Raw genomic sequence first — 12,493 nt, forward strand, 5'->3', positions numbered from 1 at the left:
GACCACTGGATTTTGTGGTGAGCTATATATTCCTGCCCCTACCTGCAATCTTCCTCTCCCTCACAGAGAGCTTGCAGGCTGCGCTGGAGTGGTACCTCTGTCTGCCATGAAGATAACAGAGGTTTTTGTGAAGGCGGCTCTCGCCCTTTGCTGCTGCTTAGGTGAGTGTTTCCTGGGTATTGCAGAGATGGATCTAGCTGAATGAGAACAGAATTTTAATTTCAGTAAAAGTATTTGGGTCTCGTAGTGTGGAGAAAAGTCTTATTCCATGAAGAAATATTCTTCCTGAGAGAGTGTAGCAAAAAATTAGACTTCAAGACTGAGGTTTCAGCAAACCACAATACAGATGACCGTTTTCATCATCTTCATTTGTAGGAGCAAATCTCTGAAGGAGCAGTCCTAGCGCAGGGCAGGAGCTTACACATGGGACTACTGTGTATAAGGGCAAAGTAAAACTGTTAGAAATGGCATCATTTTCCATGTGAGCAATACAAATGCAAACTTCAACCTCTAGGATTGCTCTGTGAGTTTACTGTGCTGTTCCTGGTAACTGAGAAGGATGTGTTTGGTGATGGAGGGTGTCAGTGGTCAACAGTCATCTTAAACACGCATGTCCAAACTTCTGAAAGTCAAACATAAAGTCTCTTAGAAGAGGTTAAAATCCAAGAGTACTGAATTGAAAGTACCTGTGTTGCTTCCCTGTAACATCTCAGGGATGGATTAATATATGTGCTCTCTTCTGTTTTATGTCCCCTCAAAAGTGCAATGAAACTTTATACTTTTAATACATCCAATGACCATTTAATGGCATCATGTAAAACTCCATGTTTTCCTAAACCAAATAAATTAGTCAACAACAGTCATGGAATTTAACAGTTTCATGAAAAGATTTACATATACCTATTCCGCATATCAATAATCTGATTTATTTTTTTTTCTTTTCTGTCTCCATTTTTTTCTTTCAGGTACTGCCTTTGGAGTTGAGGTGAGCTACAGATCTATTTATTCTGTTCAGTTCCAGGTTTCTGGTAGAGTGGAAACAGTATGTAATTACCTGATGAGGAAGTGGATTAAATCTAATGAAAGCTTGGCTGTTCAAATAATATTTGTCAGTGCATGACTGAAGGATATTGCAAATTTCACGAGAAAGTAGAAGTTCCCTCATTTTTTACAATACTTTCAATTCATTAAATAAAATGAAGAAAGCGAAAAGTAATTATACAGTCCTATTATATTAACTCTTAGACACAATTTAGTTACTCCAAGCAAAAGGCTGTCGGTTACCTCCTCCTGAGGAATACTGTTTTAAGATGATATGCTCGAAAGCATCAAAGACTGTGATTTTGATAATTTTGTCTACACAGTAAGACACACAGGACTATATTCCTTGCACAGGTTTTCCCATACCTATGTCACAGAGAGGAAAACAGCAGGGTCTGTGTGACGGATTTGTCTGCAGGTTCTTCCCACGCAGTTACGAGGCTCCTGTAACTCACCGGAGACTGCAGCATGATTTGAAATGAGCACACGTTGAGCTGAGGGGCTCTGGTATACAGCCGGGCTCCCAATTACCGGTTGCCTTCATTAGGCAGCGTCTCACCCACAGCAGTCCTTCCTCTGTGCCATGCCTCCCCCGGACCCTGGCAGGAAAATGTAATCAGAAACTTCTGTAGGGAAGATTCACTCCTGTCTGCCTGAGCAGATTCAGAATAACACTTCTCATTTACCTCCCGGCAGAAGCTGCAGGCGCTGTGGCTGCGGTGCTGGGAGGCTGCTGGGGTGGGTCTTTCCAGGAGGAGCCGATGCTGGGGCTGATTCTGTGCTGATTTTGCAGGTTGATTGCAGCCAATATCCCAGCATCAGCAAGGATGGGACGGTCTTGATAGCTTGCCCAAGGAACTTAAAGCCAGTCTGTGGCACTGACGGCGTCACGTACAGCAACGACTGTGGGATCTGCTTCCATAACAAGTGAGTACGGCTGGAAACCTGGCAGAAGCCTCAGGGCAAGGGGTTCAAGGTAAGGGTGGCAGCTTCATCCCCAAGGATGGATGGGGCGGAGGAGCATACGAGTTAGCTGGGCGCTGACACCACTGGCCTCGAGGCGATGCTGTTGTCTGCGATCCCTGACGTGGGTCTGCTCTCTTCTAGGCAACACAGGGCCAGTGTGGAGAAGGCACATGATGGCGAATGCAAGCTGAAACCTATTGCGGTAAGGCAAAGTCCGTGGAAGACTTCAGCTGGCTGTAAAAGGGGACGGTTCAAGCACCACACGAGCAGAAAACAGAACGTGCACAGGTGGTCTGCGTAGCCCAAATGGAATTGAAATCTGATGATAACCAAAGTTGAGAGAATTTTTATGGGCTGATACCATGTCTTTGTGCCTTTCTACTTCAGACTTCTAGCCTCTTTAATTGGGAATAAAATGAGAATGTTGTGTTGGCTGAAGGCTGGATCTCATCACCTAGGTAGCTCCAGCAGGATCTTATGAAGGACCTCACAAAACTCAAATCACAGTCTTTCTTGCTGTGCTATTTTTTTTCAGCAGAAGACAGTTCCCACAGAACCGACTTTGGCTTCCGCTTTTGATAGCGGAGTTAGTTTGATGCTGAATTTGTTCCCAAAGGCTGAGGGAGAGTAAGCAGACTGCATAGGAGCGTTAGGTCTTTATATTGAAAATATCGGGGATTTTCTCTCTATTCCTCTATTTTCACAGGTTGATTGCACTACATACCGATCAACTGTAGTAGGTGATCACGTCCTGGTAGCATGCCCAAGGATACTGAAACCAGTCTGTGGCTCAGATAGCTTAACTTACGACAATGAATGTGGGATCTGTGCCTATAATGCGTAAGTCTTGTGCATAGAACACTCTTCTGGATCATTAACAATAGTTCAGGCTCTCAGAAACATTTCTATAATAACACTAGTCCTTCTTAAGGCAGGTATCTTGTAATTCTTAAGGCTGCTTGTAATTGTCCAGCCGATCTGAGTTTTCTTCCCTGCTTTCTGTCTGTGCTCACCAGGGGAATCACAAAAGAACCAGAGGACAACCCAGAGCAGAGTCACAAACAAATCAAAGTGTTACTTGTAACACCTAATTACTCCCCACACTTGATTACCACGTGATACAGAAATACCCTGCGTTTGCTGCTACCATCTGCAGGGTGCATTCAGACAAGTCAAGCACCCGTAGTGTCCCACCAGGGTGGGACCTTGCTTTCTCCCCGCAGTGCCAGAGTGTAACAGGAAAAGTTATTCTCAAGGCTTCCTAACCAAAGCGTTTCTTTCTTGCAGAGAACATCACACCAACGTTAGCAAAATGCATGATGGAGAATGCAAGGAGACTGTAAGTGCAATAGAAGTCAAAATTCCACTTCTTAAGGCTGTTCATAGAACCCTGAGAACCCCACAGATTTCCCTAGGGAACTGCGAGAGGACCATATGGCAAAGCTGATGAGGGTCCCCGTCCACGCTTTGCTTTCCTGCACAGTGAGGGTGGGTTTTGCACCCTCCCCGCTCCAAAGAGCGGGTCACCCCATGGATACCACAGCAAGCCGATGAAGGAGGCAAGAGATGGGTATGAAATGAGAAGCTGCAGTGAGTCAGTGCTGCAGAGCCCACTTCCCTACGTCCTAAGCTGGTTTTTGTACCCGGGGAAGGGGACGCCCAAGATTTTACTTGCCAACATGCTGTGCAAGTTGGCAGTTTTCTCTTTGGAGGTCACAAGTGTTTCCACCCTTTGCAACAGGGATTCCAAATTCCCATGCTGGTGCTTTCACAGACAGTGAGACTCATGAGAGCACTAAGCATACATATTCATAGAGAACAGTTTATTGTATATTTGTATGAGGCCAGCAGTCTGGTGCTTCAGGAAAAGAAGCTTCTATATTTCAGCACCAAAATTCTGGGACGTAGAAAGTCCGTTCTCCAGCTGATAGATAATAATTTTTTCCTCTATGCTTTCAAACTCAGTGCTTAACTGCAGGGTATCTAAGTAATAAGTAATCACAGAGCTGGAGAAGTGGGGAGAAAACCAGCACAAACAAGCACATTATTAGCCAGATTTCCAGCTGATGAAAAATGTTTCCCACTAAATTGAAGACTTTTTTTTTTTATTGAGAATGGGCCCAGAATTTTTGTATATGTTCTTCTGCCTCAAGGACCCCTTCTTCAAGACAGTCCTTTTTTTTGACTCCTAGAGAAGTAGGATAATATTCAGAAAGTTCATTTCTGATTGAAGATTTAACTTCAGTATATCAGGGCTTTGTCCTCTTGCAGAAACAGTGGAGGCTGGGATACAGAATGGTACAGAAAGGTTTTGCATCAACTTTTCTTGCATAGCAAGGGCTCCACTAAAGCTAATTCTTCTTATTTGACAGTTTGACTGCAATAAGTACCAAACAACAACCACTAAAGATGGCAAAGTATTAGTATCCTGTCCAAGGGACCTGAATCCTGTTTGTGGCACAGATGGCGTTACATATGATAATGAATGTGGGATCTGTGCCCACAACGGGTAAGTCCCATACGTAGAGCACTCCTCCTAAGTAACCAGCAATGCTTTGCAGTCCTCAGAACCATCCTTCTGCATTTCTGCTTATGCCTATTTCTTCAAGTCCCTTAGAAACTGGGTTGGTTTTGGATTTACCTCGAGTTTCCTTCTGATACCTTCTTTGTGCTCATGAGAGGAAACATTGAAGAGTCAGATGACAGCTCCTTGGAGTAGTCTGTGGGCTAGGCAGTGACTGAGCAGAGGAAGGAATAATTAAGAATATTACTTTAAACTGCATGTTATCATGAGATGTGATGAACTTGTTAATGAGTGAAGTAATGTAGCTATTCTGATAGACTCTTCCAGAGTCTGAAGCCATGGCTTGCTTCATTTTGCACGTGACTGTGACCAAAAGTCAAGCATTTAGTTCCTCACCTTTATTGTTTCCCTCTTCCAGAGAACACAGGACCCATGTTAGCAAAAAACACAATGGAAAATGCAAACAGGAGACTTCCAAGGTAAGTATTCAATATAAAGCATATTTCTCCTCTTAGCTGCATCAACTGAAAGGTTCCCTGAGGCTACATCTACTTTGAAAGTGAGCTGGCCTGAAGCCTGGCTTTCTCCACGTCTATTAAGTCTGGTCAGTCCCTTGTGTTGAGGATGCCTACAAATCCCATCTGTCCTGAGGCGGGTGTCCTCTGGGCCCTCCTTGCCTGCACAGTCCTGACAGATGGGCTGCATGGAGCTAGGCACAGAGTTTTCATTACAAATTCCCACCTACACCAACCCTTGGGGCGGGGATATATTCTGGTGTATGGAGCACTCCAGAAATTTTGATCTGAGTCTATCAGCCAAGAAGTCCCAGAGCTGGTGTCTAGGGCATGCCAACACATGCAGTGGAAGTCAGTCAGTCTGGGCTTAGATCTTCCTTTGAGGATGCTCTTCAAATGCATTGTCAGCGAAGTCTAAATTCCTTCCCTATTTTGGTGTTTTGTTTATAGCTATACTGCAGAATGAAGAAGGGACTATGTTTTTCTCTTTTATTTTGCTTTTCTGACATATCTTGCATTTGGCATTGACCAAGCTACTTACCCTAGTGATTTGGCATTTCACAAACGATGCGGTGCTGTGCAGTTCCCTCTGTGCACAAGAGGAATCATGCAGAACTGACTCACCCTGGTTTTGAGAGAACTGAGTCGTAGCACCAGTGTTGTCTCAGCATCCCAGTGTAAAAGACATGGCAGAAGGTTACTCTGGGGTTTTTCTTACAGAACAAGGACTTCCCCAGGTTTGACACTCCTGCTTTTTGTAGATTGATTGCAGTCAATACCCATCACAAATTATGAAGGGTGGCAAATCCTACATGCCCTGTCCAAGGATCCTGCTCCCAGTCTGCGGTACAGATGGATTTACTTACGACAACGAATGTAGCATCTGTGCCCATAACCTGTAAGTACTGTACGTAGGACTCTCTTTTGGAGTGACTAGCCATAGTTAGTGCTCCAGATGGCTTTTCTTTTGATGCCAAGATGTATGTATGTCTTTTTCTCTTTCAACCTCCTCGAGCCCCTATCACCTCGATTTTGTTCCCTGATGCTCTGTCTGTGCTCCTCGGGGGAACTGTGGGAGAGCCAGCTCTCAGTCAGAGCACACCACGAGGGCTGTGGTATTTGGGCAGAGGAAAGAGCAGATGGGGCTGTTGCATAGCACACAGTGAGGAGACCTGATAGGTTCATTACTGCTTAGGATTACACTTGCTAATGACCGGGAGAAGCTGGTTCTTTAGGCAATCAGATGTCTCCCTTACCATGTATATTTGCTATGAGTTTGATTTGCTTTCGGTGGCACCTGGGTGTCACAGGGCTTAGCCAGTGAGCACCCTAATGCCAGCCTCTCTCTTTCAGAAAACATGGGACACATGTTGAGAAAAGCCATGAGGGAAGATGCAAGGAAGAAAGTACTCCTGTAAGTATAACCAGCTATAAAATAAGTGCTATCTCCTACTCTCTCCATTCTCCAGGAAGACCCTGGCTGAGTTCAGTGCACCTGCTGGACTCCTGGATGCATGGAGAGGGGTGACATACAGGGTTCGTGCTGGTGCTGTCATTCTCCCTAGCTGCTCACAGCGGCTGCAGCCGATGTGCTGTACATGAGGGCAAGAAAAAATGGGAACAGGCTGGGACTTCAGAGGCAAAGTGTCCCAGTACTGCAGATCTCTGAACAGAAATCATCAGAGGCAGCCCAAGAGCCATGCAGCCCATTTTAGCACAGCAGGAGAGGAAGACAGAAGACTGTGTTAGATGTCTGTATATCCATTCAGTGCTAAGATTTCCATTGCGCTAGACAGGCAGGTAAAAAAATCCCTGTGCTCTGGTCAGCCAGGAAAAATCTGCTGTCAGGTATGCATACAGGAATAGCTTTATTATCCTCCACAGTAACAATATGTGCTGATAATACCTCAACACATTTATTCTGCTTATGCAAAGCAGCTCTAAAGCACCAAAAATAATTTCATGCATCCCGAGGGACTGCAATCTATTTTCTATAGTAAAGACACATTGTTAAAATGCTGTCTTTGCTTTAATTTGCTCTTGGACCATGTGGGAAATATGGATAATAAGAGACACTGCACTGGGGAAGCTAAGCAAAATGACAGTGAAGTGTCAGTGATGTTAGTGTAGGCTGACTTCTAATAGGTGCATGTCTATTTATCCTCAAATACTGAAACTGTTAGATTTTATATATTGTAAATATTTTTGCAAAAGGAGCTGGTGAAACAGTTCTTGCTGCTGTTAAGAAAAAGCTGAAACAAAATCTCAGATTTAGTTAACTATGACAAGCTGGACTTAATGTCGAACACTTTAAATCAGACTCCTTGGGTTAAAGGCTTGTTTTAAAACTTGCATATGTACTACCCTAGGAGAATAATCCTTTTGGCCAGTTGTTCCTTTCTTTCCTCTGTTAGCAGACAATACCAAATCCAACTACAATTACTCAACTAATTTCTAACAGGAGATTAAACCTAAAAACCCCTCTGATTTTCTGCTTGGCAGAAGCCTTTAAAATCTGGAGGATCAGGGTGGGCAGACTGCAGATGAGGCACTCTGCCACCTCCCAGCAACTGACCCAGCACTGTTATTTTATCCCCCTAGGTTGACTGCAGTGCCTACCTGAGCAATACCCAAACCAGTGAAGCTATCACAGCCTGCCCCTTCATCCTGCGTGAGATCTGTGGGACAGATGGGGTCACCTACAGCAACGACTGTGCGCTCTGTGCCCATAACATGTAAGCCCTGGAGGTCACCCCTTGAAAGCTCACCAGTTACTTGTTGAGCATTTTTAAACTCTGCTTTCTCTTCCAGCGAACGCGGAACCAGCGTTGCCAAGAAGCATGATGGGAAGTGCATAGAAGAAGTTTCCCAAGTAAGTGAAACCTAAAGAAAAATAAAGGCTTGAGCTGACCACATAATTGAACAAGCGCTTTTGGTGGTGTAACCTCCACCAAGGGTCATGCCTTGTGTAGTCTTTCCTTCTGAGGCTGAGTATCATCCTCCCAGCAGCGGGAATATTGGGCACTTTCTGGATGCAGTCAGGAAAAGAAAGAGGAGAGGACAGGAGAGGAATGAGTTATGAGACAGGTGACATAAATGATTTAAGGCTTTACAAGCAGAAATCCCTTTCCCACAGCAGTCTGTCATAGCTGCCGCAGAAACTTAGCAGTCTGTTTTGGCAACATGGGAAGGGGATGCAGAAGACCCAGGGTACCCGCTGCCTTCTGGACACTTGCATTTTACAAAAAGGATGTTTCAAGTCTTAGAAAATTGCCTGTGTTTTGAATGCTGATACTTAATGAATCCCTCCCCTAATGAGGGGGTTCAAACCCCTCTCTGGTTTTTTTGTAAATGCAATGTAATCTAATGTATGCCAACAATGAATCTTGTAAAAATACCAGATTAACTGTATTTGGCCAGCTCTAAACTATTTACACTCACCGGGGAACAGAAGAACAAAGCCATCTCATTAGCATGTGTTTGAAAGAGTCAACATCCCGAGTCAGATATTTTGTTTCTATACAAACAAACTACGAAATGTCATTCCTTTGTTTCCTGAGTACGCTCTGTGCTCAGACCTGGTGAGATACATAAATCAGGGAGGAAGAGCTCACCACGGTGGAGAAACTGGGAGTGCTCAAACGCAAGACCAGTTCTTCAACTGGTGTAAATCAGCTTCAACTGCTGTCAGTCCTACTGGCAGATTTCAACACTCCGAACCGTCCCTTTGCAACAAAAGACCTGTCAGCACATCTCCCCTCCATTCTTGTGGGCCATGAAAAACACCTTGGTCACAGTTGGCCCTCTTGCAAGAAGTGCATAAATCACGCCATTTTGATTTGCAGATTATTTTTAAGCTGTGTTTTGTAATATCCCGGTAGGTTCTGCAAGGTATAGGGGCATCATGATGAATACAAGGCTGAATGAGTAATGTCTGCCTTCAAGCCTTGATTCAGACTTCTCTAACATAAGGCTATGAAAGGAAATTGCTAGTTTCCCCTGAAGAATGAGTTAATATATAACCATAATTTGTCCTATGGCAGATCCTAACAGGTAGAGGCGTAAGTGTATGTGTGTGTGCCCGGGTGCCCTTGCACAGAGCAGAGCCTGTGCCAGAGCTTTTGTCATCTTTGTTCCCTAGCTCAACTGCAGCCAGTACCCAGTCTCCACGCTGGAGGACGGCAAACAGCTGATGGCCTGCACAATGATCTACAATCCCGTCTGTGGTACCGACGGTGTCACTTACGCCAGCGAGTGTACCCTGTGTGCCCACAACCTGTAAGTACTTGTCCTTCTCCCTGGGGGATTTGCAGTGGTGGTGGTTGGATCCATGAGTGCCAAGTAATGTGCAAGGGCGGTCTCTGAAAGCCTGTACTGTATAGGTCCTGTCTGTCTTTCCAAGCTTTCTTGCTTGCCCTGGTTGCTGTTTGACATGGGCATTCAACACCAGAACCCCACAAAATGGGAAGGCATCAACTGGCGAGAGTGTTATTCCAAAAGACATGTGCCTGGTCCATAAGGGCATGTTCTTGTTAGTGCTGCGCGGGCAATGCTGAGCTCGTTTGTCTGAAAATCTGTGCACTACGTGGGAGCAAGGTTTGCTCTTGCACTGTGGTTGTAATGGGGAGGGTTGCGGCTAACTACGGTCTCTCCTTCCTCCAGGGAGTATCGGACCAAGCTTGGCAAAAGAAAGAATGGACGCTGTGAAGACCAGGTTTCAAAAGTGAGTGGGAAAGGATGGGAACAAAAAGTGAGGTCCAGTGTCTGTTACACTCATGGGGGACTGTCCTCTGCTCTGGGTTACAACTGGGGAACCCGGTGGTGTGCAGACCTGAGGAGAACCCTTGGCAATTTCACACTCATCCATAAAACAGCCAACATCCATCTCATTGCTCTGGAACAGGGCAGGAAAAGACATGGCAGTGAGCAGAAACAGTACAAGATCACATCTTCTGTCAGGAGGAAACCTTGATTTCCTTATCATGATGTTACAAAGAGTTTCATTTCTCAGTGGGGTGTCATTCCTTGTGCTCGGGGGACACGGTTTGCTCTCAGGCAGAGAAACTCATGTCTATCTTCTTGTGTGCAGGAGATTTGCAAGGACTTCCAAGAAGTCTCTTCTATATGCTCCTTGGAATATATGCCCCACTGTGGCTCTGATGGCAAAACATACAGCAACAGATGTACTTTCTGCAATGCCTACCTGTATGTACAAGAGTAACTCCCCTCCTTTCATGACCAATTCCTGTACCAATATGAATGCCGAGCTGTTTTCATAATGTCTTGTTGACTAACTGCTTATGGGCATATACTAGACATTCCTGGCGCACGACGACTTGTACAAGTAGATGGTTTTTTTGCATTTTAAGGGAAAATGCAAAGGGCCCATTTCTGTGATCTGTCCATGGCCTCTTGTTTGTTAATGTCAGAGATATTTTACTCATTTTCACCAGTGTGCAATCTGTCCCAAAAGCTCGTGAGGGCATGTGGAAAGTACTGCACTAAACCAACTGCGTTATATCAAATGTGCAAAACCTTTCATCTTTCCTTTCATTACAGTAATGAAAGGGAGTATTTGGGCTTTTGAGACTGTTCTTTATCTTGAGTCAACACTGAGTCAACACTTGGGCCAGTGAAATGAGGAATAGGGCTTCAGCTCTGAATGTGCTCTGTGTCTAATACTTCTCTTTCCTTTTCTCACCAGGAAAAGCAGTAGGACTCTCGACCTCCTGAGTCTGACTGAATGCTAAGTCTGTGCTGGAGTCCAGCCTGGGAAGACAAGCTCCCTTGCATGTGATTTCTCAGGGGCTGATCTTCCCCAGCAACTTTCCTTCAGTTTGTCTCATTTCCTTAGCTCCTGAAACACTTGTTCAATAAACTCACTCGGCAACATTTCTCTGTCTTAATGCCATGTCTCATCCCTTTTGCCCCTTCTCCTCTCTGACACAGTACTTCTAGTGGTGCATATGTATTTTTCTATTGATATTCTGCTCTACCAGACAATGTGGGTAAATCTTTTCCTGCCACGTGTCACTGCCATTGCTGCTCTGAGGGCTTGACCTCCCCTTGAAATTCCCAGGCACGTCCTTACTCCTCAGAGTCTCCTTGTCAGTATTAGTCCCACCTCACCTTTAGTATCTCTGTATGACCGGATCATGGACTCTATCCTTATAGCCAGTGCAAGAACATGGTCTACCTACTCCACAGGCAGCATCTAGGTTGTGGGTGGTGGTTTGTTCTCAAGGGCACTTCCTTGCCATGGGCTAGAAAGGGAAACTGATGCCTAGCCAAGAGCTGCCCCCTGTCCTGGTTCCCACTGCCTGTGCAGCCTGTCCCATGAAAAAGGCAGCAGCTGCTGTCAGGAAAGGTGATCCCAGCCTGTCTCTGCTGAATTTGTCCTGTTTTCAAGTTTATAGGATACAATCCACAGGAGGAGAATGTGGAGCTCCCTTCAGGGTCACAGACAACAGATGTGTCTGTCCACTCATGCAATATCTTGATTTATTAAGGCAACAGAATATCTCTGGGTCTGGTGGGCAGAAATGACCCCTGGGGTGTGGGGCAGCCCTGGTACATCACTGCAAGCTGCCTGCCTTCTAAAGCTGTTTGGGAAGGAAAAGTATGCAGAGGTTCACTTGTGATCAGTTTTGACTGAACATATAACAAGTCGTATGACAGTGGTTCTGCCTGGTAGCCTTGTTTTGCCTGCTTTTTTGAGGCCAAAAACCTCAGGACCTAGTGATACAGTTGCTGTCACTTTGGTGTCCATATGGATGGCAGGGAGGTAGGGGGACCTAGGAGCTGCCCTTCATTGGTTGACATCATAGGTACAGCCACTACCCCTAGCTCCCGGTCACCAAAGCTATTGCTAGTCCAATATTTCAGGGTTAAAAGATTTCTTCTGGACTACAGCTAGTGCCTCCCTAGCTCAGTGTCCCATTGTAGTTTACCAGAGAAAAACACAATTGTTTGGATTGGTTTGGAAAGTCACTCTTTGAATTGTCGGGCTAGAAGAATAGGCTGAAGGCAAATGTTCCTGACTTGGAGACACTGTGGGTATTGTATCAGGGAATGAGGCCGTAGTACCTCCGTGCCATTAGTGTCCATGGCTGGCATGTACTTTTCAAGACGATTTGTAACTAACAATGGCATATTGTAATTTTCTTGGGTCTGTGTCCTAATGTAAACGTTCCTTTGGTTTATATAACCTTTTTGCCATTTTCTGTTCAGGTGTTTTAACAGAACATGCTGCTTTACTGTTAAGTGTGACTTGGTTATCCTCAGGGATAAGACCTGAATAATTTTATTTTTTTTGTGGACTTTGGCAGACTTTCACTTGGACTTAGTTCTGACCTCGGCTTTTGCAAGCCTTTGCAGTAAAGCTGTCAAGATCCAACTGAACGGCATTAGCTGGGCACAACTGTGCCAAAGCTGCTGCTGTGGAGCT

The 12,493-nt window shown here is 45.1% G+C and overlaps 1 protein-coding gene across 2 annotated transcripts; it reads left to right on the forward strand.

Moving 5' to 3' along the window:
• Positions 1-38: 38 nt before the first annotated feature.
• On the forward strand, positions 39-10,938 carry LOC130154092 (ovoinhibitor-like). 2 transcript variants are annotated; one of them, XM_056349836.1, is made up of 16 exons: positions 39-161; positions 966-985; positions 1,835-1,968; positions 2,149-2,209; positions 2,714-2,847; positions 3,295-3,346; positions 4,380-4,516; positions 4,950-5,010; positions 5,808-5,944; positions 6,400-6,460; positions 7,648-7,781; positions 7,858-7,918; positions 9,188-9,324; positions 9,709-9,796; positions 10,136-10,251; positions 10,751-10,938. In XM_056349836.1, exons 1-16 carry the CDS (start codon positions 107-109, stop codon positions 10,794-10,796), a joined length of 1,434 nt encoding a protein of 477 aa, XP_056205811.1. In that variant the 5' UTR covers positions 39-106; the 3' UTR covers positions 10,797-10,938. The 2 variants fall into 2 exon arrangements, with proteins under 2 accessions (XP_056205811.1, XP_056205812.1); XM_056349837.1 differs by having other exon boundaries at positions 40-161; positions 9,709-9,769.
• Positions 10,939-12,493: the final 1,555 nt, after the last annotated feature.

This window comes from Falco biarmicus, chromosome 8, assembly GCF_023638135.1.
Source record: "Falco biarmicus isolate bFalBia1 chromosome 8, bFalBia1.pri, whole genome shotgun sequence".
Classification (NCBI taxonomy): domain Eukaryota; kingdom Metazoa; phylum Chordata; class Aves; order Falconiformes; family Falconidae; genus Falco; species Falco biarmicus.

What these genes read in the sequence shown, in the direction of transcription:
- LOC130154092 (XM_056349836.1), top strand. Translation starts at nt 107, where the DNA reads ATGAAGATAACAGAGGTTTTTGTGAAGGCGGCTCTCGCCCTTTGCTGC. An exon ending in GGGATCTGCTTCCATAACAA is followed by an intron (nt 1,969 to 2,148) that starts GTGAGTACGGCT and finishes GCTCTCTTCTAG; the next exon opens with GCAACACAGGGCCAGTGTGG. An exon ending in ACTTTCTGCAATGCCTACCT is followed by an intron (nt 10,252 to 10,750) that starts GTATGTACAAGA and finishes TTTTCTCACCAG; the next exon opens with GAAAAGCAGTAGGACTCTCG.